At 53.6% G+C, this 27949-nt stretch overlaps 2 protein-coding genes across 3 annotated transcripts; both read right to left on the bottom strand.

Annotated features, from left to right (window-relative positions):
* Positions 1–313: 313 nt before the first annotated feature.
* HR (hair growth associated) lies at positions 314–17424 on the bottom strand. 2 transcript variants are annotated; one of them, XM_006864404.1, is made up of 19 exons: positions 16194–17424; positions 14275–14924; positions 12628–13417; positions 11057–11207; positions 10794–10978; positions 9211–9375; positions 8071–8160; positions 7779–7894; positions 6513–6594; positions 5964–6127; positions 5610–5846; positions 5250–5415; positions 5002–5071; positions 4671–4801; positions 4394–4513; positions 4192–4307; positions 1143–1307; positions 602–730; positions 314–376 (listed from the first exon to the last, which is right to left on the bottom strand). In XM_006864404.1, the coding sequence occupies exons 2-19, from the start codon at positions 14884–14886 to the stop codon at positions 314–316; spliced, it is 3552 nt and encodes a 1183-aa protein (XP_006864466.1). In that variant the 5' UTR covers positions 14887–14924; positions 16194–17424. The 2 variants fall into 2 exon arrangements, with proteins under 2 accessions (XP_006864466.1, XP_006864467.1); XM_006864405.1 differs by lacking the exons at positions 1143–1307; positions 16194–17424 and having other exon boundaries at positions 14275–14886.
* A 7279-nt stretch (positions 17425–24703) lies between these two features.
* Positions 24704–27949, bottom strand: REEP4 (receptor accessory protein 4). The gene is made up of 8 exons (XM_006864403.1): positions 27918–27949; positions 26960–27032; positions 26435–26511; positions 26219–26339; positions 25689–25802; positions 25175–25310; positions 24857–25011; positions 24704–24769 (listed from the first exon to the last, which is right to left on the bottom strand). The coding sequence occupies exons 1-8, from the start codon at positions 27947–27949 to the stop codon at positions 24704–24706; spliced, it is 774 nt and encodes a 257-aa protein (XP_006864465.1).

Raw genomic sequence — 27949 nt, 5'->3', positions numbered from 1 at the left:
CCTGGGTTGTGGGTAGGAGTGGGAAGGAGCCCATCATCCCATGTGGGCCCCGTACCATGAAGAGGAGCCTGGGGGCAGAGTAGGTCCCAGCCTCATGAAGGGCAGGTGGGAGCTTTGGTGGTATTATGGTTGTTGGCTTTAGTGCTCAAGACAGGAGCGTGGGATGAGGTGCCCTGTTTGTGCCCAGGTTGGTGTTTGTGGGAATTGACTGAGAATCCCCAAGTCTGTAAGCATCTCTCCTTGCTGAAGCTGTTCCTAACTGAGCACCACATCTACCTGTTCCTCACTCCTACCCCAGACACCTGAGATCCCCCTATTTAGCCTCTTGTAATGTTCCCACAGCCACCTTCACTGCTTGGAACACGGCCCAGTCCATCTAGGAGAAAGAGAGGACATGGAGAGTTCAGTCATATTCTCTGGCCTGGCCCTGGGGTTCAGGGCCCTCCACCGTCCCACTCAGAAAGATGCCCTTCCTCCGCCCAGCCAGCTGTCTCTTGCCATAGAGCTGATCTATGCATGCCCCAGCTGGGCCCTGAAAGGCAGACCCTGACAGGCAAAGGCTTGGACAGCTCATTCCCACCCTGGCCAGTGTCACACTCACCTGGGCATAAAGCAGGCGGCAGTCAGGGGGCAGGCTGGGTCCCTGGTGGCACAGCTGAGCAGAGAGGGCCGATGTCTCGGGGGACAGGAAGTGCTGGGTGACACTGACTGTACTGACGAGGCCCTGAACCTGTGCCAGGAGGACATGGCGTGAGGTCTCATTCCTATAGAATAACCCACCCAGCTCTCAGCAGAGTCCTCAGTACAGCACCAGGCACCCCCAAAGGGCTTGGCCAAAACTAGACTAAGAAGATGCCAGCAAGGGCACAGGTAGAATGGCATCCAAGGACGCAAGACACTCTAGCATGCTGAAGGGGCCAGGATGAGACTCAGATCTCTCGGTCGAATCCCAGCTTAACTCGATGGCATCAAGAAGACATTCAACTTCTCCATTACTGCTTCTCTACAGTGGGGATGTGCATTCCCGCTCTCTGAGCTTTGAGAGGGATGAGGCTATAACTGGGCAGAGAATGCCCTATAAATGTTCTTGCTGCCTCTGCCGTTCTGATCTCTCCACAAGACCTGGCCCACTAGGGAAGCACCTGGTGCGGGGCCCCTGCAGGCACCAACACGGCCTCTCCGGGGGCCTGCAGCAGGGTCCAGCAGTTCACACCCCACTCCTCCCTTAGGCGCCGCCGCAGCCCTGCATCAAGGTAGCAGCTCCCAGGGGTGCCTGGCTCCAGGGTGCCTGCCCCAGCAGGGTACACCTAAAAGAAGAGAAGGATGAATGAGCAAGGGGTGGGAAGGGAGGGCAAGGCTGCTAGAGGACCAAAAACATGGATTTCCCAGGGTTAAAAAACAAAACAAAAACCTGCCATCACTCATAGTGACCCTGTACAGAGTTGCTGAGGCCCAGCTAGTGAGTTTGAACTGTTAACCTTGCAATTAGCAATCCAGTGCTGCTTATCTTACAGTGCCACCAGCGCACTTTTACCCCAAGGAAATGGGCATAGCAAAGAGCTGATGCATCTTGAGTCTTGAAGGACTGGCAGGGGTGGGAGACAAGAGCTGGGGCAGCTCAGACTGGTTGAATGGATCTGGCTAGGAGCTTAAAGGAAAGGATTGAGAGTTTTGAGCCAGAGGGGACTAAATCCCTGCTTTTCTTAGGACTGTTGCTGTTAAGTGCTGTTGAGTTGGTTCCGACTCATAGTGGCCCTTTATAGGGTTTCTGAGGAGTACCTGGTGAGCTTGAGCTGCCAACTTTGCAGTTCAAACCGATCTTGCAGTCAGTCCAGGGCATTAACCTGCAGCACCACACCAGGACTCCTTTCTTAGGACTAGAACCTTTAATGGAGTCCCCTCCTAAGTAGTGCAAATGATTAACCCACTGGGCTGCTATACAAAAGGTTGGGGGTTCGAGTTCATCCAAAGGTACCTTGGAGAAAGGTCTAGTGATTTAATTCCAAAAAAACCAGTCACTGAAAGCCCTATGTTACATAGTTCTACTCTGACACATATGGAGTTGCCATGAGTCATAATCAACTAGGCAACACTTTAAGGTTTTTAAATAATCTCTGTGTCCCTGACCATTCTGTACCCGCTTTTGATGGTACTCCTTACTCCAAACCCCAGGAAGACAACCTAAATAATCCCAGTTCATAAGCATCTACACCAGGAGGTCTTAACCTGGAGCCCCTGTGAACGTCCTGAATTGTGTGCTAAATCATGAGTGAGTAGGGAGTTGTAAGTCCCTGGTGAGACAATTCAGAGCATTCATTAGGTTCTTCTAAGATCCAGTAAAGGCAAGGCTACACAGGAAGACAACTCCCGGTGGGTGGACAGGCATGCCTGTCCAGGCTGCAGCCTCTGGAGCATGCACAGGTATGAGGGGGCTTCACCAACCCAACCAGAATCGGGAGCTTTTTAGGCAGGCTTGGACTCGTGAAAGCCAGAGGAGGAAGTGTTTGGGGAACACCTACAGAGGTGAACAACAGCATAATGCTCCAACTGGTCACCAGCCTCATTCAGCTAGGACCTCAGTCATTGCCCCTATGCTCAGGGCTACCAGACTTGGCTACGGAGGAGAAACTGGCTGGTGAGGCAGGTTGGACCCCAGGGCAACCCCAGCCAGATGCCAAGATTGCTTTGCCCTCTGAGGTTCAAGTTCACCCTGGAGCTAGAGCAGTGTTCCCAGGTCCACCCAGTGAGAATAAGCCCTCAGACCTTCTCCATGAGTCACCCTGGGCTGGCCATACAGGACTTCCCAGGGCCACCTAGATCATAGCCAGTCACACCCAGACTAGATTAGGCCATCTATTTATGAAGGTATGCTTCTGTCTGCTCCTCTCTGTACATTCCAACATCTGTATGTGCATCTATTGATGTGTGTGTTTCTAGATGTGTCTGTAGATGTGTGTGCCTGTGGGCGGGAGGGTGGTGTTGGACAACAGCTATGGTGTGTGTGTGTTTGTGTGCATGCGTGCCTGCCTTAGGAGGGTGGGCACTTGTAGAAGGCTTTCCCCCAGGATATTCAGAGCTCAGCTGGACTTTGGAACTACTGTTCCTGCCCCTCTGGTAGCGTAGTAGTTACGAATCAGGCTGCAAACCTCACGGTCAGCAGTTCGAAACTACCAGCTGTTCCACGGGAGAAAGATGAGGCTTTCTGCTCCCGTAAAGATTTACAGCCTCGCAAACCCTGTACAGGGTCGCTATGAGTCAGAACCGACTCCATGGCATATAACAACAACAACCTCCCTAGCTCTCTGGAATTCCCTACTTCTTTCCTCTTCTACCCACCCCCACATCATCTCCTTCCCTAGACCAGTCTCTACCTCCACCTGCCATGCTTCTTCCCTCAGCTCCTTTATTTGCTGACACTTCCTTATTTGCCCCTTCTCCAGGAAGTCTCTCATAAGGTGTGGTGGTGGTGGATATTATGTGCCGTGGAGTCGGTTCCGACTCATAGCAACCCTGCATAGGGTTTCCGAAAGTGTAAATCTTTAATGGGAGCAGAAAGCCTCATCTTTCTCCCAAGGGACCACTGGTAGTTTCAAACTGCTGACCTTGAGGTTAGTAGCCCGACTCGTAACAACTACACGTATAGATGATGGAAAAGGATGAAATCTGAGAGGGGCTTCTTCTGACTTTCTTCTAGTCCCCACCCAGCACCCATGAAGGGGAGACTGCCTCCTCCAGGAGCACAGTATAGTGACCCTGAGGTGGGACAAACATGGGCTCAGATCCCAGCTCTACCACAGAACCTGTTTTCTCATCTGAAAAATGGGGTTAGCCGTACCCACCTCAGAGGGTGATTGCGACAATTAAATAAGATGATGTGCTGAAGGTTCTTGGCACAATGCCTAGCTTGTGGCGGGCACCCAAGAAGCAATCGTATTGCTTCCGTTGTATCATCAGGCCCCAACACTGCTTTCTCAAACTCTCCCCATCACATAACTGGGGCCCAGTCTGCCTTTTCTGTACCTGTCTATATGAAATGGGCCTGTCCAGCTCGCCTGAGGGATTGGGGCTGAGCATGACTTTGGGCAGCACATGTTCATATAGAGCACTTGGGTTTCTCAGTCTAGGAGCTCCACCCCAGGAGTGTGGGGACTGAGTAGGGCGAAGGAATGGGCTCCCCAGCTTCCTCCTCACCATCTGGAGAAAGCGGCGGATACGCTGGGCATCCTGTGCTCGGAACACGTGCCACACGGTGCTGACCTGGCTGCCTGGAGACCAGAGCCCCTCCCCATCCAGGCCTGAGAGGAAATCTGCGGGAGAGAGAATGCTCAGCACGGGCAGAGAGACACCATGCATCTGCCGTCTATCCCACTCTTTTCTCCAGTCAAACACCTACCTTTCTGTACCCGGTGCCAGGTTGGCAGTGGTGCCTCAGCATACACCAAGATACTGACCAGGTCAGTCACCTCCACAGATAGATTCTTGGTCCCCAGGTGTCCACGGTGTGGGCTTATACCTGTAGGAAAGTGGAGAAAGGACAATTGGGGAATTCGATAGAAGCACTTAAGGCCCCAGAGCCTTGGCACAGACACACATAGGATAGGCCTAGTGATGGCAGGGCACAGGGCTAAGGAGTAAGTGTGAGTGGAGTGGACTTGGTGCCCAGCACTCACCATATGCTGCCCAGAGCTGGGGCTCCAGTGGACACAGGGCAGGGCCCGGCGGGAGGTAGGAAGCCAGGTTGAGTTTGCCGTGGCGGGCACAGTACTCTGGGAGTGGCAGGCTGGCAGCTAGGTTCTCCACCCTATGGGGGGAGAGGGTCATACCTAGCAGACCCACTCCAGGCACCAGACACCTCATCAAAGCTCACCATCACCACTGGGGTCACCCCAGAGCACACACATAGTATCACAGATGGAGGGATCATGAAAGAGGAGGGACAGGGTTGGACAGAAGGGCAGGCAGTTGCTGGGCAGCAGGGCTACCCCTTGGTACTATACACACCTGCTGGTGTCCTCTTCCCCCAGCGTTCTGTGCAGCAGGAGGATGGAGCCCTCATCTGACTTTGGGCGAACTGTCGGAAAAGACAGAATGGCCGTTGGCCCAGGGAGGAACCTCCTTGTTCCAGCAAGAGACCGCTGCCATAGCGGTAGCAACAAATGAGTCCTGCTTCCAGCTATCGCCAGGGGCACTCTGGGACTCTGCTAAGCTAGGGCTCCCAGCTCCCTCTAGCCCAACTCGGGGATACTTACTCTCAGGACGGGAGAAACCTTCCCAGAATGTTGTGCTGCCCAGGCTTGTGGGCTGAGGAGACCGGAGGGGCATCAGCGCCTGCACCTGTCCTCCAAGTGCCCCAAGAGCTTCCATCCCCCAAAGGTTGCCTCGAAGTGTCTTCTGAATCCCGGACACCAACACGGGCTGTGATGGAGAGTGGAGAAAGTAAGGAGGCACAGAATGGAAGGTGGAGGGGTGCCCACCATGGCCAGCCTGGGGTATGTTGCAAAGAGAAGCATGAGGATCAGGCCCTGCTGTTCCCTCTAGGCAACTGGGTCTGCTCCATGGCCCTGAGGGGTAAGCCAAATAGTGATGGGGGGCAGGGGGAATAGCCTCACCTGGCCCTGCCTCCAGTGCTCCTGGAAAAGGTGGAAACCGCTCCGAGGCCTGGGCTCCTGAAGCCACAGCAAAGCCCCAGGAGGAGGCAGTCTGGGCCGTACTGGTGAGAGGGGTAGGCCCAAGCCCTTGCGCAGGCCCGGTCCAGCCCGAAGCCCTGGCCCCAAGGCCTTCTCCTGGATCTTCCGCTCCACTACCTGTGCAATGATGCTGTCTAGGATGTTGGTTATGCGGTCATCCTGTGGGGAGGGAGAGATGGAGAGGCAGAAAGGCTCAGATTGACCCAAGCCATCAGGGACACCCAGTGCAGCCTCTGATCCCCCAGCTCCCAGTCCTCCCTCCATGCCCTTGCTCACGCTGGGCAGGGCCGGAGTGACAGGGGCAAAGGCCATGTGTATCCTCTCGTGCCCCAAGCAGAGTTTGACAGCAGTGGAGGCCAGCAGTTCGCAGAGAGAAGGACAAGGCAGGGGCCCTCGGCCTGCACGGTCCTCAGCCGGGGTTTCTGTGGAGTCTGGGATCTCTGTTGCGGAGGAGATGGGGGGGGGGGCTTCACATTGAACCCCTGACTTTCCCCTCGGGGCTCCATTGCCCACAGTGCTCCTACGTCATCTCCTGGTCAGGTCTTCTCTCTCCACACTGGCATCTACCGGTCTCACTCTGCTCCCGTTACCCTGCCTCCCACTCCTAAGGCAGCTCCAAAATTTCTAGAAAAAAGGGACTCAGAACGGAAGATCCAGAGACCCCGGGGGCCAGGGCTGTGTGCTGGGCTTATCTTAGATTTTGTTTTGATTGTTTTTAGTCTAGAATGACTTGAGAGGAGTGATAGAGATTATTGGGGCTGGGGTTACCACCACCTGTTCCCCACCCTCTCTCCCTCAAATCCAAGAGCGCAGGGGGCTGCTCACCTTCTTTGATGTCCTTGGTCCTGTTGATATCTCTGTTGCAGGAAGAGTGTGGAGTTGGGGAAGTTTTCTCTGTTGGCTCCTTCTAGTAAACACATCCACCGCCACCCCCCCAGCCCAACCAGAGATTTTAAAATGGCAAATGCAACTAAATTAAGTTAAATTGACCAGTATTAAAAATTGACTTTTTCTTACACTGTCCTAAAATTATGTTCACCAAGAGTAAGTAGTATATGATAGGATGTTAGGTAGAAAAAAGTTGGTTAGGGAATTCTAAGCACAATTGAGTCTGAAGTATGCTAAAATGAAATCCATTGCTGTCCAATCGATTCCAACTCATAGTGTCCCTATATGACAGAATAGAACTGCCTCAGACACTAAGAACTGCCAAGACTGTGCATCTTTCTCCCACATAGGTGGATTTGAACCACCAACCTTTCAGTTAGCAGCCAAGCGCTTAACCACCGTGTCACCAATGCCCCTCTATGCTAAAACAGATGTAAATAGACATAGAGACAAAATACCGGAAAGAAATATCTCAAAATGCTAGTGGCGGCATTAAACATCTTGTTATTTTTCTTCCCTATATTAGTCTGTAGTTCCTAAATTTTCTACAATGTGTAGGTAGTACATCAGGGTAGGGTAGACAGAATATTTGTTGAACTAACAAGTTTTATAATAAAAAAATCTATTTTATGGAAACTTCCAAAAGTGCACATTGAGCACCCACTATGTGCTAGGTTCAGGGAAGACTGCCAAGGCTTCGCCTGAAGGAACCGTGCTCTGGCACACACCAATAACAGCTCTGTCATGATGGAACAAGTGTTAAGCTAAAATATGCACAAGTGGGCAGACTGGGAGACAGGAATGGCTCTGAGTGAGGAGTGAGCTGGGGAAAATGCTGGAACTCCAGTGTGTGGATCCTAATCCCCAGGGAAAGGCAGGGAAGTGGCCTGACTTCACTCCGCTTCCAAGTCCCCATAAAAAAAAAGCATCCAATGGAACCACCAGAATGGAAATAATGAGAATGCTCACACAGTGTGAAGAATGTCACCAATGTCACTGAACAACTTGTATAGAAATTGTTGAATGGTAACCTAACCTAAGCTACTGTGTAAACCGTCACTGAAAACACAATACAATAGTATTTTAAAAAGAAAGAAAGAAAAATCACCAAATTCTTGCCAAGTTAGTAATTTGTACACACACTACCTACTCCTGAGACCCACTAGGTATGTCTCTGTCACTTGTCTCTTGCCTGATTCTTACCTGCTGGTTCCCATCTCCAGAGGTCCATACCCGGGCATCAGCTTGGCAGGGGCAGTGCCCCCGAATGTCAAACTTGACCCAGACCTGGTGCATTGCAGTGCTCAGTTCTACCAAAACTGCAGGGTGGAGAGGGGAAATAAGAGTTTGGTGGTAAATGGGGACCAGGAGCTATCCCAGTGCAGCTATGCTTCACCAACTAGGAGGGGTTGGGACTGGGGTGAAGGGAGAGAAAGGAAACTGGCCTCCAGTAGGAACTGACCACTGCACTCCACACCCCTTCAAGATGGCTCACCCTGGCTAGAGACAAACTGGGTCAGCATCAGAGAACAGGCACTGTGCCCAGCCTCCTGGGCACACTCCTCCGTGGACAGTTCCCGAGAGCCTGTGGGGTGGGAAGAGAGAAGCTGCAGGTCAGGAAACCAAGGTAACCAAGGTGAAGTGCAGGGAACTAGGTCAAGGATGTGATATCTAAATTAGGGGGCTCAAAAATCTGTACACAGCAAAGACTTTTGGGAAAACTTCGATTAAATAGTTTAATACGCTTCTTTGCTTGACAAATGCAGTCTTTAATAACCTGGAGCACATTGCACAGCTCCTGGATAGCCATATGGAATAGAGCGTTCTGAAACTGATTTGACCCTGGAACAGGAACGCTGGGAAATTTCAAGCCCTCCAGTGACTTAGTTGAATTAAGGGGTGAAACTGACAGCTGTGGAAAGGACAGGACGAAATCAGAAGATCTCACTCTAAAACCCAGGCAGCAACAACCTGAGTGGCCTTGGCAAAGTCACTCAACCTCTCTGAGTTGTTGTTTTTGTAGTCAGTAAAATGGAGGCATTATTATCCACCTCACACTGTTGCAGGGTTTAAAAATGTAAAATTGAACAAAGTGGGAGGCATCTAGTTAAGTATCTACTTTTTTGTAAGTGTGGGCAAGGACACAGGCTGAGTTCTCTGACCTGGGGAGAGGGGAAGGTTTACTTTAAGGGGTATTAGGAGTTCTAGTGTGGCACTGTAGGATAAGCACTGGACCAAAAGGTCGACTTGAACTGCGAGGTCAGCGATTCAAATTCACCAGCTGCTCCTTGTTGTTTGTTGTTAAGTGCCCTTGAGTCGGTACCAACTCATAGTGACCCTATATAGGGTTTCCAAGGAGCAGCTGGTAAGCTTGAACCATCGACCTGCAGTTCAAAGCAAGCTTGCAGTTCAGCGCATTAACCCACAGCGCCACACCAGGACATTCTGTATAGGGTTGCTATGAGTGGGAACGGACTCAACGGCACATAACAACAACAGCAAGGGTGGCTGAGGCTGGGGCTAGGAGGTGATGGGGAGAGGCAGCAAAGAAGTGGCTACAAACTTTACAACAGTTCAACAGAGACCTCCATCCCTTCCCCAACCTTCACACCTGGGCCCCCAGCTCCTTTCTTACCTGATTTCTCCCTGGCCCTCCCAGCACCCACCACTCGACCACAGGCAACACACAGTCGATGGCTGCAGTGGGGGCATCTCCAGTGAGTGTTGAAAAGTCCATGTTGGCAGCGGCTGCAACTGCGCAGAATACCTGGGTTGTCCTCTGTAGCAGTTGGCGCCTGTCCTGGTGACCACAGGAGAGCACAGGGTCAGAGGTCTAAGCAAACTGACCCCTTTTGAGGACCTAAGCAGGGCTGAGGAGAAGCAGGTGGCTGTTTTCACTGAGGGGCCACCCAAGGAAAAAGGCAGACAAGCTCATTGATAGATATCCCTTGCTTCTCTAGCAGCTTCTTTCAAGAACCTTGCTGCAACACCATCCTCTCCAGCAAACTCTTTCCAGGAACAGTGGAGGCCTACACTCCCCCCACCACTTCCTCTTCCCCAGTCCACCTCTCTCTCTCCCAAGCCCTGTGCACTACTAGAAGTGGCAAAGTGTGGTAACTGTTCAGGTGTGTTTTCCTCTAGGGAACTTTGTATACTAAAAGAGGAAACTTGAGGAGGGTACTTCTTCCCTCACCCAAAAGGATGGATTTGTTTTAAAAGAGCAACATTTCAGACTAAGGTTTCATTGGCTGCTGGAAGAGATACCACTGAGTTTACACTCATTAATTCATTCAACAAGAACCTATCACTTGCTGTGTCCTGTGTCACTGAGAGCTGATGGGGACTGGGTCCCTGCCCTCCAGGGCTCACATGCCAATGATTAAGGAACCAGGTCCTGGTGCTAGAGAATAAAAATTCAATGGAAGGCTGAGGGCGGGAGCAAGTGAGCCCCAAATGATGAGTAAGTGTATCATTCACCAGGCAGAAAGGGAGGAGAAGGTTATTCCAGAAAGAGGGATCAGCAAGTGCCAAGGCCTGAGGGTATGGACAGGCCTAGGTGATCCGGGAAGGGTGGTGGTGTGGTGTGCCTGGAATCCAGGGTGCGTGTGAGGGAAGGTAGAAGGTGAAGAGGAGTCTGTTGATGCAATGTGAGGGGACTGAACTTTCTGGGGCATGAGGGAGCCACCAGTGACCCTCCATCCATCCAAGGAGGGACAGGACCAGAGATGCCCTTCAAGGGAAGCAGTAGGGGTAAGCCTGGAGCCAGAACTTTGAATACCTGATGCTCTACTAATCTCGAAGATCACCCCAAGTTTACCAGCTTCCTAGGACCATACCTCACCACCCCAACCTTCCTCAGCTACACACAGTCCTGGGAATTGCCCACCTCTGAATGCTCTATCACACATATGGACCTCAGTCTTGTTTTCCCAACAAGACCAAAAGCTCTTAAACAGCTAAGCTGGACCAAGTTTTGCACATTCCCAACATCCCCAACCCAAGTCAGAAACTTCATAAGCCATGCTGACAATGGGCATGAGTCGGGAATGACAGTAAAGTACGGCAGAAACTCTTCTTCGAGGTGGGCAGGAATATGAAATGGCAGCATTGGTGAGAGAGGGGAGAAATAAGACAATCCCACCTCCCTTCCCATCTCGGCAGGTCCCATGGTCCTTCAGAAAACACTTGGTGTCCCGAGTGCTCGTGGATTCTGCTCACCTTTCCTCTGCGCCCAGGCCAGGGCCTCCCGCTCCCTCCTGAGCAGGCGGCACAATCGGTCTCCCAAACCACTTAGCAGGTGCTTGGCAAGGCTGATGCTGAGCCTAGCCTCCAAGCCAGACAGTCCCTCCTCGGAGCTGGCTGTTGAGTCCTCCTCCAGCTGCTGCTTCCCTTTCAGAGGCAATCTGGAAACAGGGCAGAGGGAGGTGAGAAGAGGGCCCTGATGGGAGGGTGCTGGGGCTACCCAGGAGCCAGGGGCTCACCTCTGCACGTGCTGGGAGTGGCAGGCCAGCCCTCCCACCTCTCCAGCTGCCTGAGCACAGCTTTGACATTGAGAGACGCCTGCTGGGGGAGGTGGGCAAGTTCTGTCCTCAAGCCCTTCATCCTGGAGGCTGGCCCTGCCATCTCGGGGTCCTGGGAGAACAATGTAGTTGGTCAGGAGTCTGGGCTTCCTGGGCAGCTCAGCCCCTGCCTTAGCCTTCACCCTCTCCACACACAGAGAATATCCAGTGCCTAGCCACAGGCCTATGAGACTTAATTCAGAACTAGCAAGAGTGGACCAGCCAACTGTTGTTGTTAAATGCTGTCAAGTCAGTTCCGACTCACAGTGACCCTGTCTAGGGTTTCCGAGGAGCGGATGGTGAGTTTGAACCACTTGACCTTGCAGTTCAAACGACCTTTCAGTCCAGTGCTTATTCTACTAGAAGCTTAAAAAAAGAAGAAGAAGAAGAAAGTCTGAGCAAGGAGCCTGAGAATGCCCTTCTCTGGTCTGAAGAGCCAAGAAGAAGGGTATGCTAAGCCTGAGGCTGGGGGCAGTTAGGGCAATTGTCCTGCCACAAGTAGAGGATCCAGCCAGTGTAGAGTTTGGATGGCTCTACTTGAGCTTAGTGATACCACTGGCTGTGGGACAGTGTAAAGAGCTAATCCCAATGTGAACAGAGGGCGGTGGAAGGTGAGAAAGCTGGAGAGTTTCAACACATGCCGCAGGTGCAGTAACCCAAGAAGGCGAAGGGGCCAACAACTTCCCAGTCCAGGCAGGGAGGTCTGGGAGGGGGTGGACAGATCCACTCCAGGTGCAGGGAGGGATACTTGGGCAAGGCCTTCAAGAGTCCTGCTCCAGGCCCAGCAGTCTAAAAGGCTAAGAAATTAAGGTCATCTGTAAACACTGAGGCCAGCCATGCCAGAACCCTCCATGAAGAATACAACATAACAGACGGGTCCAGGCTGTGCCCAAAGCCCTAACGCCGGGAGAATGCAAATCGAGGTTCCAGGATCCAACTGTCCAACAGAATGGCCACTACTGAGGCAGGGCAAGGTGTCCTTTAGGAGAGGCAAAAGGAATTCCCCAGACAGAATTGTGGTCCAAATAATCCTAATAGCTAACATTATTGAGTGCTTCCTACAAGCGAGGCATTCTTCAAAGCCCTTTAGGTGAATTTTATTTCATCTTTGCAGAAGTCTTTATAAGGTAGGTGCCATCTTTATTCCCATTTCACAGATGAAAAAAAACTGCTGCCCCGAGAGATGAGGTAACATATTCAAGGTCAGGTAAATCAGGAACCAAGCAACCTGACTCCATAGCCCAAGCTTTTAACCATGCCATTACACTGCCACTGCCACACCATGGCTTGGAAAGAGAGAAACCATCTTCTAGAAGGTTGTTGGCCTGTTGATGTTGAGGAACTCCCAGACAGGTGGGAAAGCTGGCAACTGGGCACGATCCACTCATAAAAGACCTATAATTTCCCACCCACCACTCCCTGCAAAGCCCCAGCACTGGCTGCCCCTTCCCAAGGAGGGGCCCCTACAGTCAGCCCCTCACCTGCCCTCTTACCTCTCTGGTCATCATGCTGCTCTGTCTCCACCTTGTTCCCTATAGATGAGTTCAGCACTTCCTGCCAACCTCTGGCCCCCTGCCCCACACTGCCTGGGAAAGGGTCAGGTGGGCGCTTGGGGGCTGGACTGCCCACTTCTCTCTGGACCTCAGGACTGCCTGCCCTCTTGAGGGGCTGGAGTTGGCCAGCTGTGCTCTCTTCGTCCCCAGGGCAGCCACCTAGGCACCCAAACTGCTCAGAGTGTCGTGTGAGCCATGTCTTCTTCAGCTTGGTGTGGTGGCTGGGAGGGCAGACGCTGGGACCAAGGGGCTTGTTCACTTCGTCACTGGATTCACTTGCCCCACTGGTGCCCCCCTCTAGGCCTTCTTGGCACTTCCCACAAGAGCCAAGACCCCCATCTCTCTCAGGTGGGTGAGATGAGCAACAGCCCACCTGGGTGGCAGGAGGTCCAGGAGAGGGGCACCGTGATGCTGCTGTTGGTTCCAGCTGGTACCCAAGATTCACACTCCCTGGTACAGCCCAGACATTTCCAAGAGTGTGAACTAGGCTTGGGGGATAAGTGGGCCATGGGGTGCGGGGAGCAGTGTCGGGGTGCCCCAGGAAAAGTGGGCAGAGATTCTGATGCTTGTTAGCTCCTGTTTCTCCATCTCTCTGGTGGAACGAAGGACGTTCTACCTCCCCGGCTCTCTGGAAGTGCCCACCAGGGGCTAAGCTCAATAACCCAGCTTCTGCAGATGCCAGTGGCTCCTTTGCCAGCCTGAGAATGCTTGGATCCTTGTGGTAAAAGCCCTAAAGGAAGGGGAAAAGATTAAGCTAGTGCTGGCTTTGGTTCCCAGTACTTAAAGGATGGGCAGAACTGACACACAGCTGGTGTGCACCTGTGTAGCCTTGTTGTTGTTATGAAGTGCTATCGAATCGCTTCTGACTCTTAGTGACCTTGTATAGGGTTTCCGAGGAGTGGCTGGCAGGTTTGAACTGCCAACCTTGTGGTTGGCGGTCCAGTACTTATCCTATAGCACCCCACCAGGACTCTTTAAGGGTTGTGAAAGTACAGAAGAATTAGCATGCGGCTGATAAACAGCACTTCTCTGGGTCTCCTGAGTAATCCCCAACTGCCTTGGCTACGCTATATCCTTCCCCAGGAATTCTTAGACCTCCATACAATCTAGCAGGCAAAGGGTTAATGCCTACACAGCCAAAAAACGTCTAGGATTTATTCTGATTAATGGTTTGATGCCCTGGGCTATAATGGTTTTTAAGTATTTTCACATCTCATCCCTGGAAGTGAGGGTCACCTATGGGAAAAGTCACCTAGTCTCCAGGGTTTTTGTCTGCCTCCAACACATTCTAAGGCTCAATTCTCAGGGCCTTGCTCTCAGAAGACAAGAGTGAGTCAATTCCTGAATGGGTAGGCGAGGCCCAATGAGATGATGGAGTTACTCAGAGTAGAAATTGCTTGAGGGTAACTTTGGGGCCTGTTCTGAGCTGATGGGGCCCATTTGACCAGGTCTGTACTTGGGTACTGCTTTATTTTGACATCAACATGGAAGCCAGCTTAGCACTGCCCAGATAGGGCTGTTCCAGGACCACTAAACTCCCTTGCATGGCTAGAGAGCCCCAGGGACCCACTCTGTTCTAGCACTCACCTTGCTGCCTAGACTGAAGGCAGAGGGCACTTTGGGCTGGCCTGCTGAGTATACCCAAGGGTACGGGCCAAGGGGCCAGTCACAAGGACGTTCCTGGGGCAGACTGGACACTAGGTAAGGTGGCAAGCAGGTAGGCACCCAGAAGGGAGTTCGCTCCAGGATCTTGGTCTCCAGAAGGAAGGGGCAGTGCAAGGGCCGGAAGGCCACAGGGTCACTCTTGGGATGGCCAGCACTGTGCTCAGAAATCAGGGGGCCATAGCGAGGTGGGCACGCTGGCCCGCAAAATGCCAGTGGATGGGCAAGCATCGCTTCCTTCCAACGCAGCCCCTCCTTGTTGCCCAGCCAGCTCGTCTTCCTTTCCCCATTCCGAGGACCCTCGCCCTCCACCAGTGGGAGTGCGTCCTTGGGACCCTGAGGGAAACCAGGGGGAAGCCAGGAGTCTGGAGTGCTCAGGACGCCCCTCCAGAAGGGAGAAGGCTCTTCAAGGCACAGCGCCCCATGGCGTAGGCCATCCTGTGGCAGGGTACCCAGCTCCTGTCCCACGATGCCGTTCTCAGAGGCTGTCTTCTGCCAAGCTGGGATGTCCTTCAGGAAGCTGGGCGTACTCTCCATCACTCTCCTGTCCTCATGGGGCTCTCCCAGAGGGGTCCCTGAAGCATAACCACCAAAGCATAAGCTCCTTGGACACATGCCCCAAGCACTGAGTACAGAGTGGGTACTGCCCTGGCAGTACCAAGGCAGCTCAAACCAGTACAGCAAGTGTCAGCCCACAAATGGGCACCATGCTGCCTACCATGTGTGACTCTAAGGATCCCACCTGAGTGGGATGCTCTAGTGCTTCCCAAGGTGGGTAGGTCACCTCTTCCCCCCAATTCTTTGGACTCTGGCAGCCCACCTGGGACCGAGTCCCCCAGCAAAGACTGCTGTTTTTGGAATAGCATGTCCTGTCCTTACCGAACCAGGAACCTGGTGGCACGTTATGAGACAAGTACAAAGAGCAAGGACCCAAAGTAAGCTCAATGGAAAGTCACTGCTATGGGAGACAAGAGGTCTGGATCCCGGCTCTGGCTCAGATCTTAGCTTTGGGCAGATCATGTCATTCTTCCGGGTCTCAGTGTCCCCTTGTGTAAAACAGTGGCTTAGAAATTCACAGAGAGCTCTTCCCACACTGCATTCCATGGATCTGCGGGTGCTGCTTGCCCACCCCCACCTTCCAGCCCCAGCCAGGCTTATACGGTGGGAAGTGTAACTCCGGCAGATGGGAGTCACTGGGGAGGGCTGCCAGCCAGTGTTGGCTGGTATCTCTTCCTTCACCTGAGCAGCCCCCAAAACCCCTAGCTTCTTGACTTCTGAAACAGGGTCCCAGGGCAACTGCTAGGGGTTGAGATCTCCAACCCTGCCTCCAAAAGAAGGAGTGAGCCAGCCTAGGAGAGGGGGATTAAGAGGCCTCATATGAAATGGGTCAAGCTGCCCTAACCCAGGCATCAGTGCCAGGGCTGCCAGCCACCACTCACTGCAGCCTGGCCCGGGAGGAGGGAAGGAGGCGGAGAAAGCGGGCTGGGCCCCACAGAGAGGCAAGAGAGGGAAAATTGAACGTGCTTGCAAGGGACCAGGATGACAGGTGGCACCAGAGCGGCAGCGCTCTCACCCAGCAGCCGCCTCGGCCAGCCCTGTGAAGTCTGAAGCCCGGAGGCGAGGCCAAAGAGCTTAAGTGAGAGAGAGCGCCTGAGTTTTCTGGGACCACCGCTCAAACGCAGCCCAGCCCCGTCGGGCATCCTAACTTTTAGACGTACTGTCCAGTCCAGAGGGATACGCGGAATTCACTCCCTGTGTGCCACGCGGGCTTGACCCTCTGAAACTCCTGCTACTATTCTCCCCAGAAAGCGCTCCCCTAGTGGGGACCAATTCTCGAAGCTTACCTGGGCTTCACGGGCCGGGCGCAGCGCGGGCAGCGGCGGGCGTCCTGGCCGGTGCAGGGCGCTCGCTCCCCATGGGCCGGCTCCGGGACCTCCCGGTCGGCGGGCAAAAGCACGTTCTCCCGCTTTCGGCGCTCAGCGCTCTCTCGCTCTCTTTCCCCCGGGGCGGCGGGGGCGCTCTAGGGCCGCAGGTTGGAGGGGTCGGACTCCGGGATCTGCAGGATGCGGCACACGGCGCGGATCGGCCGCACCAGCTTCTGGGCCGAGGCCGTGGGTTGCGCCATGGGACGCCGAGACTCCGTGCTGCGCCGCGGGGAGTGCCGGGCCGGGGCTAGGGAGCGGGTGCCCCCGGAGGGAAAGAGGGAGCCGGGCCGGGGGGAACGCGCGCCCCGGGTCGGAAGTGGCAGAGTGTGGGGAGGGGGAGCCGAGGGGCAGGGGGAGGGGGTCGTGCCTGAAAGGGAAGCCGATCCCAGGACCCAGGAGAGAGGCACCAGCAAGGGCGCAGCACGGCGTAGCGCGGCTAATGGAGGGAGAGCGCGGCGGAGAGCGCAGCAGGACCTCTGATCGCCATCGCCAGACGCGCAACTGAGGAGTGAGGAAGCTGCTCCGCCGGTTTCCTCCTCCAGCACCCTGCGGGAAACAGGAGCCCGTGATTCGGCGGCCCCGCCTGGGCCTGCCCCCTCCCGGGCCCCGGGGGCTTCCGCCAACGCCCCGGCGATGCCACCGGCTGCGCACGGGGAGAATGAGCCCTTTGTTCCCCCCTCCCCCCCGCGGCACCCGGGCGCCTGCCGAGAGAGGCTCCCCCGGGGCAGCGTGCCAGCTTCCCAGCCGCCCCACCCTCCCGTGGGCCCGGCCCCGGAGCCTGGCAGGCGGGCAGCACCCCCACTATAGGTGCCAAGCCCGGGAACTGGAGCAAAGGGCGGGAGGGGCCGGACCAGGCCACGGTGGGGCGGGGTGCCCCCCGGGGTGTTAGGGCGGGGCCGCCTGGGAGGGGGCAGTGCCAGAGCTGGCAGGGGCAGTCGGGTTCTCACGGGTCAGTGATGGGCGCCCCGACAGACGCCAGCTGGGCCCTGTGCCTGCTGGACCACTCGCGTCGGGTCCTCTCCAGCGCTGGCACATGGGCACACCTCACTGGCCTGTGTCTGCCCTGTCTCCTTCTCACCTGGTTAAACTGCTCTTCACGGTCCCCCACCCAAGTCTCCTCCTAGGGTCCAATGGCAGAAAGTGCCCTACCTTAGCAATTCTAAGAGGGCTACACAATTCTGAGAGGGCCTGGGCCCTAGGCTGCCCCTGCTCTAAGGGCTTCGTTGAAGCACAGTGTGAAGCTATGGTCCTGTTGAGCTTCCGAAAGACTTGCTCCTGTCATGAGTTCTGGGGGTCTGCCCCATCCCTCCTGTGTCCCAGTGCTACCAGGCCCTGCGCTGGAGAGCAGCCCATGGGAGTGGTTCCTGGGAGGGAGCAGAGAGTAGGAGAGGAAATGGGAAAGCAGGGCACCCTCCACCCGAGGAAGCATCCCGGCTCCTCTGCGGGGGTGGTTCCAGAGCACAGACACAAACAGACAGATTCAAACACACACAGACAGATTCAGACACACACAGAAACCCACACGCCCAACGGGCGCTTCCCTTCCCCTCAGGCACCCACCACCCACCCCATGACTCCCGGCCTCCCTGTGGAAGCCATCCTTGGCCTGCCTTCACACAGCCTGGTATGGAGGTACTGCCCCCTCCCCATCCCCAAGTACTCAGATGCCTCCAGCCTGATCGCAAGTCACACCACCAGTCTGGAGAAGGAAGCCATGAAGAGTCAGTGAGAAGACATGGAAGCTTTCACCAGTTGGGGAAAGGAAGAGGGGTCCCAAGTCCAAGGGCTCTGAAGGGACTAGCACTGGGCAGGACTTGGGCTATGTTAGCATAGATTCCTTGAGCCCCTTCTGCTCTCCCAGAGGCCAGTTCTGTGGCAGGGCAGGCTGCTAGGGGTTGTTTACAGGACTGAGTTAACACTCCCTTTCTCTCCCAGTTCCCTTTAGGGGAAGCCTGGACCTCAGTGTTCCAGGGGAATTGATTGTAAGGGCCCCCAGCCCCATGCTCCTGGCTTCAGGGGTGAAGATGGTTGACAAGAGTGTGCCTGTGGTCCCCCCGTTTGTGTCCTTTGGCCTCCCTTCTCAGCAGCCAGCAGCTTGTGGAAGAGTCCTGTGGCTTGGGGCCTGAAAGAGGCCTGAAGGCAGGACAGGGTAGGAGCCCTGAGGGCCTGTCACTATCGTCCCCAAAAGGAATGAGGTCTGTCCCAGGGGAGAAGGACAGACAGACACCTTCCCTAGACCCATCCCATGCCCCAGTTGCCATGTCTGTTTCAGTCAGGGCATTGTCCAGACTAGCCCAGGGCTTTTAGGACAGGCTCCTGAAACACTTAGGGGTTCCAGAGGGGAAAGAGAAGCAATGATCTCCTCTCCACCCTCTCTCAGCTTCCCATCTTGCTCCTGGGGCCATTCTACAGGCCCATAGAGTCCTTGTAGCCGGCTGTTCTGTGTCTAAGGACAGAGCAGAGCTGAGGAGACACACGAAAGACACAAACACAGGAGGAAAGCGACGCAAAGCCTGGGCACAATACTAGACTCATGGACAAAGGCAAGCTGACCCTCACCCCCAGATGTGTGTGGGCCCAACCCAGGACCCACACCAAGCTCTCACGCACTGACACACACACACTGATACACACACTCATGCTGACAAACACAGCCCCCACTCATGAGCCAGCTGCCCTCACACCATCCCCAGAGCCCCTTACCTGGGCAAGCACAGTGCCCCTCGGGTGGAGCAGCCCCCTGCCCAGGGGAGGGCAGCAGGCGGGGGCGGGGGAAGGAGCCCGGGAGAGTCAGGCCAAGCTGCCACTAATCCGGGCGGGGAGAGGGGGGGCACCCACGTCAGAGCGGGGACTGCCGGGTGGAGGGCATCTGAGGACATCCCCTCCCACACACGCGGCCGTCTGGGCACCTAGCCCTACTTCCCCAGCCCCTCCATCCTTCAGACAGCTGAGGCTGGCCTCCCCCTACCCCACCCCCCCACCCTTGTGGCAACGCCTGGGGCGGGGCATGGGGGGAGGGGGAATACCGGGGAGAATTCTCCCAGGACCTGGGGGGGAGGGGGAAGAGGAAGGGAAGTCTAGAGATGCTTTTGGAGCCAGGAGGAAGCTCTGTGGCAGATGCCACCCTTCCCTCTTGCCCACCCACCCACATCCCTGACCTAATTCCTCTTCTCAGTCAGCACCTTCCCAACCCCCCTTTTCCTTTCTCCCCAGCCTCCATCCTTAAAAATCTAACCATCCCATCCTGGGCTCAGGACCTTTTTGCCTAACAACGCCAGCTCTGTCCCCCAAGATTTCCACCAGAAGCAGCTGGCATCATTCTCCTGCCTGGGTGTCTATCCCCTACCCAGTTGCTGGGTGTCCCAGTCCCTGATGCTGGGTGAGGGGTCAGGGGATGAGAGCCTGAGTGTTCATCTCCTCAATCCCTCAAGGGTAGGGCAGTGCCAACCAGGACTCCCCAACTCAGCTCTGGCTAGGCTATGTTGAAATAAGAGGCCAATTACGTGGCCTAGAGTAGCAGCTAAAAATATAGCAGTGGGACCATGTGTGTGCCGGGCACATGGAGACCAGTAGCAGGGAAGGGGAGGCCAGGACATGGACCAGTCATGGGCAAAGACGAACAGTCTGTGGGGAGGAAGAGGTAGGGAGATAGAGGAACAACTTGAAGGCCGGGGATGATAAGAAGAGGGTGTGGGGAGGGAGGACCTTGAATGAAGGTGATATCTACATTTAGGAACTTGGAGAAATGAAGGAATTCAAGGTGTGGGTGGGGACTGAATAGTGAGCCCAGGCCAAAGTGAGGCTAGTACCAGGACCAAATGGAGGTGTGGCTTCTAAGGTGGTTGGCCTTGCCTATTTCATCTGCCTATCCAGTGCCCAGCATGGGGCTTGGATCATCAGTGTCCTAGGCCCACATCTGATCCTGCCTGGGGAGGCACTGGGCACAAGGGTGGAAAGGAGAAGGTTGTGGCCTTCCTCAGAGGCTAGATCAAAGGAGGCAAAGGGTGGATCACAGACCCTATCTAAAGAGAAGCAGTGCTGGACAGGGTCTTAGTAATTCTCAGAGGCACAATGTAGGCTTTGAGGGAAGTCCAGGCAACACCCGATGCCCCAAGTCTCAGAATCACATGTACACTTGGCCAGAAATGGCCCAGAACTTGGAATTCTCCTTGCTTCTTTCCCTCTGGTCAAAGGATGCCTTGGAATCCATACAACTGCAGTCAGCCATTTACCAAATATGAATTATAGAGACTCTGGCATTTTCAAGAGTCTGTGGTAGATACCAAGAAGATACGAGGCACAAAAATAAAAGCATGTGGTCATCCCAACCCTTAAGTAACTTATAGTCTCTTTACTAACAAACATTCATTGAGACCTCTTGGGTATCAAGCCCTGTGCACTGTAAGTTACTGTTAGGGGAATCAGGCCTATTATTAACCAGTGATTTATAAGGTGTTTCCAGCCCAAAGCTGGGGGAGTCAGGAGAGCTTCTCAGAAGAGGTGATGCTTGAGCTCAAAAGTCTTAAGAGAATAAGTCGGCCTTCACCACAAAGCCACACACTTACACAAATATTTCACTTTGGTTAAACAACCATTTGTTCCCAGCTAATATACAAAAGTGACTAAGATGCAAGTCTGTGTTTCTTCAAGTCACAATATAATTGCAGAAAAAATATAATGTGCTTAAGTCTGTGCAGAGTCCTGGTGTGGTACTGTACGGTAAACACTGGACTGCTAACTGAAAGATTGGCGGTCCAAAACTGCTAGCTGATCCTTGGAAACCCTTTCCAGGGTCTCTATGAGTTGGAACCAATTTGATGGACCTTAACAACAATAAGTCTGTGCAGGAGAGGGTGGGCACTCAACTTTGAGGGAGCTTGGGGGCTTCCTGGAGGAGGTGATGTTCTAGTAGGGTTTCTAAGATCAAATAGTTTAGAAGTGAGACTTAATGTGGGAGCATGTTAAGAGAGCACCAGCTATGTAGAGGCATGCAGCAGTCTGCTGATGAGTTGGGGAACACTAAACAGTTGGGGTGTAGTAAAGGCTAGGTGGAGTGGGAGGGGGATGGAAGGCAATGGGCACTCCAGCATAGCCCAAGGCATGTGTGCTCAGCAAAGGGCCAGTAATCAAGAGCCATGGGGTTAGTGAGCAAAGGCTTCTTGGAGAAAGCAGGTCTGGAAGGACAACTAAGGGAGGGCAGGAGAGTAATACAGCCTGAGCAAAGGCCTGGAGCTGGAATGAGTGTGGTCTGTTCAAGAGGCAGCAATAGGAGTAGCATGGTGGAAGGCAGGGTGGCAGGGCTGGTGCTGAAACTGGTGGGGAGAGTTGGAGGTCATGGAGTCTGAGAAAGCATCAGCTCAGCAAAAGTGTCCCAGGAACCCTGAAGCTCACTCTAAGCACTTATCCTAACAATGAGGGCAAGTGAAGGCCGAGGAGTCCCAGTGAACTCTATCTCCTTCACCACTCCACAATGTTAGGTGTCACCCCACCTTCCTTTCTTGTGGATATTCATTTCATTTTGCTTGTTAATTATATGCTCTGAAAATTATCTGTTCTGTTCACTCTGCTTAGGTATGTGGATTCCCCCAGCCACCTATACTAAGGCAACCCTTGGGCAGGCTTGCATCACAAGATAGTGTCTCTGTCAGGCAACACACTCTTGGACAAACTGCTTCACCTTTCTGAGGCTCAATGTTTTTGTCTATAGAATGGGTATTACCCTTACCTCACAGGTTTGTTGTGAGGACTCAAGAAAATAATCTCTATAAAATGCCCAGCAGAAGGCCAGGCACACATCAAATGTTCAATACTTGATAGTCTCTCGTTGCCTCTCAGGAAAAAGCATTCCATTCACTTCAGTATTTCCCAGTTGTTAAACACACTGACTCTGAAGGCAGACTGCCTAATTCAAAGCCTAATTCTCCCTCTACTAGTGGTGTCACCTTGGCTAAATGACTTGCTCTGTCTGTGCCTTCTTCCCCACTTATAAAACAGAGATGATACTAATAGTACCTACTATTATTATAGATTAGAGTCCTGGTATGGCACTGTAGGATAAAGCACTGGACCACAAGGTCAACTTGAACCCCAAGGTCAGAGGTTCAAACCTACTAGCCATTCTTTGGAAACCCCAGGGTTGCTATGAATTGGGACTGACTTTATTATAGATTATTGTTGTTGTTAAGTGCTGTTGAGTTGGTTCTGACTCATAGTGACCCTGTACAGGATTTCCGAGGAGCAGCTGGTGAGTTTGAACTACTGACTCTGTGATTCAAACCGACTTTACAGTCCAGTCCTTTATCCCACAGTGCCACACCCCAAGACTATTGGGAGGATTAAATTCATCCATGTCAAGGGTTTAGAGTGGTAATTATATTCTAGTGTGAGCTACTACTAGTCCTAACGTCCCTCCATCATTTAGCATGGTACCTGGTAGATGCTCAAGAAAGATTTTCTGAATAAATAAATAAATGTGGAGGTAAGAAAACACTTTGCTGCAAGGGATCACCATTAATAGGAAGCCACAAAGCACCAATATGTGTGAGGAGTTAAACCACCCTAACAGATTAAGTACATCTCCTCCAAATAAATCCTGAATAATCCTCACATCAAGAGTTAATAATCCACATTCTCTCAGGCCACTCTGGGGTAACACCCCATTTTCCTTCATCCCATCCAATTCTCTCACCCACCTCTTTGCTTAATCAAAAGTGGAAAGGGAGCCACTCTGGGACACAGCAGTGAAACCAGCAAGGAGGGCAGGAGAGGGCAACAGTGGGCTGCTGGCTGCCCTAGGGAATAGGGATGGGATGGAGCCAGGCTAGGCAGAGCTTGGTGTCAAGAGATCAAAGTCCAGCTGAGGAGAGAACTTTGGATGGGACACGCTAAGGACCAGTGACCACAAGTAACAGAAAGGGCTAATAGAGGACCCGTCAAAATCTGCACCCGTCCCTCCAGTCAGCAGCAGCCAGGCCCCCCCTTAGGGCGAGGCTCTAGCCTGCCTCCAAACCCCGCCCTCCTTGACCTGGAAGCTGGGGGCAGCTCAGACCCTGGCAGCTGCTGCCCTCTTGTGGCCACTCCTCAGAGGTGTAGTGCTCCTCCCAACGGTCCCCAAATGTTTATTATAGGAAGCCAACTGCTTCTGTGCTACCTGGAGACAGCCACGTTCATGGGTGGAGAAATTAGGCCTCTCCAGGACAAATCTCTGCCCAACTCCAACTACATCCTTGGCGGACTAACGTGCTTCCCCAGACAACTTCCACACCTCTGCTACCACTGGTTTCTGTTATATAATCTCTTGACTGAGATCCTCTCAGGCTCTGAAAGAGTTCTTATCTTAGTGTAACTATCTGCTGATGACTCTGTCCTCCACAACAAGACTGTGGGCTCCTCTGGGAAATGGTGGTGGTGGAAATCTGTCATTTTAACCCAGAGCTAAATTTTCAGTTAATAGACAGGTCTATAAGGGTTAAAATAGCATTAGTGCAGTCCACACACCTTAGGGTTAGGAATGTAGGAGAAAAAAACCCAGGAAACCTTGTATAGGGTTTCCATGGAGCAGCGGATGAACTTGAATCACTGACATTGCAGTTCAAACTGACTTTGAAGTCCAGGCGCATTAACCCATAGCGCCACCAGAACTCCGATGTTACTCTGAAGGGATCATAATCAGTAAAATGAAACAAATCATGTATGAACTGTTAAATGCAAGATTGATGGTCTACTCTGTAAACATTTACTCAATTCACACAAAAAATTTAAGTAAAACAAAAATGCTTGCTGGTTGGTTATGTGCCATGGAGTTGGTTCCAACTCACAGCGACCCTGGAAAGGGTTTCTGGGGTTGTAAGTCTTTATGGGAGCAGAAGGCGTCATCTTTTTCCCTCAGAATGACTGGTAGATTTAAATTACTGACCTTGCAGTTAACAGACCAGCTCGTAAGTCACTATGCTACCACGACTTCTGATGTTTGATGAAGTGGGATATAAGCCACGAGACATGGAATACTTTTGTCTTTATTTATCAAAATTTTCACAAGCCTGACCTCATTCACCAACACAAAACATACAACCAGAACAGACAAACATACATACATACACACAAGGGGCCTTGGAAAAGGCCTGTCAAGTACTTTGAATAAACACAGCTGGGTGGGTTTTTGGTTTCATTTGCAGAGGTTGGAGGGAGCTCTGGTCCCATACCTAAGGAATGAGAAAGGCAATAAATAAAACCCTGAACCAGCCTGCTTTGGTACATTGTGGATGCATCCCTGGGTGTGCTCCTGGTCCTGAACCAACAGTGGAGGTCAGGAGAGGCAGAGCTGCGGCAGCTGATACAAGCAGGTCAGATGAGCAGGCAAAGATCCCCTCAAAATGGCCCCCAGCTCCCTGCACGGCATGAGGTAAGACTGGACCAGACTCCTCAGACTCTTAACTGTCCAGGTCTGAAGGCACAGCCTTTTTCCTTGTCCGAACCTTCAGGGAGCGTGAAGTGCCCTGCAGGAGAAACAACAGGTACCTTATGAGAAGTCTGGACTGGAAGACACAGGAGCCCACGTCCCTGACGCCTTCCTCACCACTGACCTCCCGCACTAATGGCTTCCTCTTGATCACACGCAGGCTCTGGCTACGGCTCAGAGGTTTCTCTCGGGGCCGGGCTGGTGGCTGAGGGATGGTCTCAGTATCTGACCAACATTCACCCTCTGTGTCACTGTCCTGCAGGCCCCCTGCCCGGTATCCTGTGGAGACAACATGGAGGTCAGGGTGAAGTGGAGCTGGCCATTTCTAGTCTTGAGGTTCAGGGCTGAGTCAGGCCTGTCTTCAATCCTGGGCGGAGCCATAACGTGGATGGAAAAAGGTCATTCCTCTCAGGTCAGCTTTCCGTGTGCCTCTGTCACTCACCAGTGGGTGGTCTCCGGCGGGGCACCTGGTCCTCCAGGTAGAGGGGATCTTGGTAGGTGGGGGTAGGGGTGTCAGGGATGGAGCGCAGGTCCTGCATGGAAAAGCTCCGCAGCCTGCCAGCCAGTGCACCTTGACTCTGTAAGACAGAGTAGCCGCTCAGTCATCTGGGAGGGGGCTCCTAGCCAGAAGCTGTCTGGGTAAATCAAAGCTCTAGCTGAGAGTAATCACTGGGGGGCAGGACTCTGAACTAAAAGGAACTCAGCAACCATCTAGTCCCATGGCTTTGTGGCACCAACAGAAAACTAGAGTGGAAGAGTAACCTGCTGACAGTCAGTATCAGAGCCAGAAAACCTTAAACTCCCAGAGCTCCATGCTCCTACCAACACTCCACCTGTCATCTTCTCCCCTCCTATTCCCCTGGCAGTCAGCTGCTATCTCTTGGCTCCCTGACAGAGCTGGAAGCACTCAGAAGGGGTAGGGTGGAGAGGCTGCTAGAGGAATGGGGGTCCAGCACCTTAGTGGCAGCCTGCACAGCAGCTGAGGCAGCGAAGTTGAGGCTGCGCTTCCCAAAGCTGAGCATTGTCTCGTAGCTGCGTTCCTTGGCCTGCACGATGTATATATCAATTTCCTGCAGACCCAGGGAAGAAGAGTTCAGGTGGCCAGCCAGAGTAATTTCTCCACTGTAGACCCCAGAGAAGATACCGGATGCCCTGTCTCCCAGGCCTACCCCTATGCACAATGCACCAGAACACACACCAAGAACAGGGTTTCCCACCCACTCACCTACTCTCACCATCCCTAAACCAACTTCCAGCTATCTACTACAGCCCTATCCCCTTATCACGGCCCTAAAAGGTCCTTCATATGCAGCCCCTATTTGATTATCACGGCATATGAGGAAGAGTAGGCCCTGTAGAGGTCCCACAATTAAACAGCAACAGGGTTGGGATTAGAACTCAGGTGTCTCCAATATCCTGAAGCTGTGTTCTTTTCCTCATACCCACTACTGTGCATGCTTCCTCACCTCCCCCTAGGGTGTGTTACCTTCTCATGGCGGGAAAGGGACGGGTGGACAAACTTGCGATAAAGTAGGCTGGCTCCCTTAGTATAGGGTGAGAGCAACCACAACACAAAAGCCATCTTGATCTCATAATAGAAAGGGAACCTGCCAGAGCAGAGGGGAGCAAGGTGAGAAAGGGAGCCAGGCCCAGGTGGGCCACCCCCACCCACCCCACTGCCCATGGACCCCTGCGCCCACACCAGGAGATAAAGACGTCAGTGAAGGTCTCCACTGACATGAAGAATGCAAAGACAATCCAGTACATCATCCATCGGACCTGCGGGAGACAGAAAGGTCAGAGCTCAGAAGCTACACCGCCTCCTCTCCTTCGCTGACCTAGCCCAGAGATTCCAGTGTGCCTGACTGTTGCCTTCTCCTGGTTGGCCCTGTACAGGCACCTCTGAGAAACTGCTTCTCATTCCTGTACCCACCCCGTGGGCTACACCCATAAGATCTTCCATAGTCACTCAATGCCCAGGCAGACATCCCTCACTCCATTCACACCTACTCCATTCACACCTACATGGCCTTTTCTCTCTTTGTCCTCCACTTATGATATGCCACAAGACTGTACCCCTGGAGAAGGGGGAGGCCAACTAAGAGCTTCCTCACCTCACCAAGTTACCAAGTCCTGTGGGTGCCAAGCTTAAAGACATGCACCCTCCTCCCAGGCTGTCAGTCCACAGGGACCTCAGCCAAGCCCTCTTTGCCACCCCTGCCCTCACATATTCACGAATGTTCTTGGTCTTCACAGCTTTGTAGGAAGCATAAGCAGGGTACAGCATCCCAAACGCCAGCCTGGAAGAGCATCCCAGAGAGGAGAGGCAGAGTGTGAGGGACCCCACATGCATTCGCACCCCACCAGATGCCCACCTCCCCCACTGTTGTGCGAGGTGACACTGCTGGCCCTGTTTTTCCCGCTTGGCTTGCACAACCCGCACCTGAGTCAGTGCCCTGGAGGCCACCTCCCCACCCTGCTGTTTACAAACACCCCAAGCCTGCCCAGGCCTGCGCCAGTGGCCCATGGGTGCATGCTGGAGAGAGCACGCAGACGTTCAATGAGCTGGGGCAGGGGGAGGCAGGCTCTGGAGCAGGTGAGAGCACCAGGCTGTCCCCTCCCATGGGGATGCAATCAGACCCAGGGCCACCAGACCTGGCACTGCCAAACAGCAGACAGGGAGGGATATTGGGGCCAGGTGCCAGAGTGCTCAAAGGTGAGGAGTAGGACAGAGCGGGGAGGCTGAGGCCAGGGTGGTGAGTCATGTGACTACTCAGATCAGAAGCAGACACCTGGATTCTCCGCCCACAGTGTGCCACAACACCTTGTGTTTGCCAAGGGACTGTGGGTTGACCTGTGACTCTCCACTGCACACACCCTTCTGCAATGTGCATGTGAGCGCGGGAAGGGTCACCATCACCCAAGAAGACTTGGGGAGAACGGGCCTGAGGTGGGGGGGGAGGGGAGGCGAGATCAAGCACAGGGTGCCTACTTAAGCTCATCAGGCCCGTTAACCCTTGCGGTGAATGCTGAGATAGAGTGGGGGTGGGGTAGGAATGTGATGGAGCTCAGAAAGTCCCCTTTTGGACATTCCTAGCCAGAAAGTCCCTACCAGACGTCCCCAGATTCCACCCCAGGGGCGAGACAGTTCCCGGGAGTAGAGAGAGTGTAAAAGTCATACTCACACCACCAGACGACAGATTAGTCGGGACACCAT

The sequence above is a fragment of the Chrysochloris asiatica genome, unplaced genomic scaffold (assembly GCF_000296735.1).
Source record: "Chrysochloris asiatica unplaced genomic scaffold, ChrAsi1.0 scaffold00064, whole genome shotgun sequence".
In the NCBI taxonomy this organism is placed as follows: domain Eukaryota; kingdom Metazoa; phylum Chordata; class Mammalia; order Afrosoricida; family Chrysochloridae; genus Chrysochloris; species Chrysochloris asiatica.
The sequence above is the reverse complement of the archived record's forward strand: the minus strand, read 5'-3'. Positions and strand labels throughout refer to the sequence as shown.